This window comes from Trichinella spiralis (assembly GCF_000181795.1).
Source record: "Trichinella spiralis strain ISS 195 chromosome Unknown Scfld6851, whole genome shotgun sequence".
NCBI classification, from domain to species: domain Eukaryota; kingdom Metazoa; phylum Nematoda; class Enoplea; order Trichinellida; family Trichinellidae; genus Trichinella; species Trichinella spiralis.
The window spans coordinates 1-1,056 of NW_003533790.1; the positions used below are offsets into that span (position 1 = coordinate 1).

Here is a 1,056-nt window from a genome sequence, read left to right on the forward strand (position 1 = left end):
CTGAAAATTTCAAAATAAAGGAATTAATTAAAGATGTTAAATCAAGAAATTCAAGAAAAGTTAACATTGCAAAGACAAAGAGAAGTAAAGCGGGCAGATCTAAAGTTGAAGTAAAAGGGGCTAAAGGATCTGCAGTACCAAAAGCCAAGGCACAGTTGGTATCGCAGGGTGAAGTTTCCAGTCGTGGTCGTCCAATCAAACGCACTTTCAACTACGTAGCTGATGCAAATAATTCAGAGGAAGAATTGGCACCGAATGATGAAGATTACATCGATAGTGATCAGTGTAAGCGAATTTATGATAATTATTTATCATATCTTTTTTTGTTTCAGTTGTTGAACAATGAGAACTATGTCTATTTTTAAACTAAAGCTAAATGTTGCATAGGTTAAATGGAGAATATTTGTATTGATTTCTCATTTAAAACTGAAGCAATAAACCATCATTGAAAATTGTAAAAATATTTTAATTAAGATAAAATTTACATTTGAATGTTTGAATTAATTGTATACGGTTGGTTTAAATTGGTAAATGGAAACGTTAAAAATTAAGATACAAATAGGAAACTTATACCTGATGATTAATTAATAAGTAGTATAAAATGAAATTAATTTTTAATTTGAAATTTATCTTAAAATTGTACAATAGTAATATTTGAATGCTTAAGCTACGGTGGTGTCAGAAGAAGAACTGGATGAGTAAACATTTTTCTGAATCGAAAAAATTTGGCAGCTTGCACGTTGAAATGAAAATGCATTTTTGCATATGGTTTGGAGAAAGAAAATAATAATACAAAAGGAAACGGTTTGATTGGAAAAATATTCGAAATTTTTAGTTGAAGATTGTATTTATTAAAGATCGATTAATCAGTGAGTTGGAATAAATGGCTTTGAAGTTATCATTGGCAAATAATTGTTTTCGTGTTAAATTATTTTCATTCGGGAAATTTAATTTGAATTCGATGCATATAAACAATATATGAACATGAAAGAACCTGTGCACATTTTTGTGTTTTGATTCATATTATTACATCGGGTACGAACTGAACTAAACATT

General features: G+C 28.7%; 1 protein-coding gene across 1 annotated transcript; it reads left to right on the forward strand.

The window, feature by feature from the left end:
- Positions 1-55: 55 nt before the first annotated feature.
- Tsp_15693 (UDP-N-acetylglucosamine 1-carboxyvinyltransferase 2) lies at positions 56-346 on the forward strand (the record flags this gene model as incomplete). Its single annotated transcript, XM_003365931.1, has 2 exons — positions 56-285; positions 333-346. Coding segments are annotated over 2 exons (244 nt in total), but the record flags the coding sequence as incomplete, so codon positions are not given.
- Positions 347-1,056: the final 710 nt, after the last annotated feature.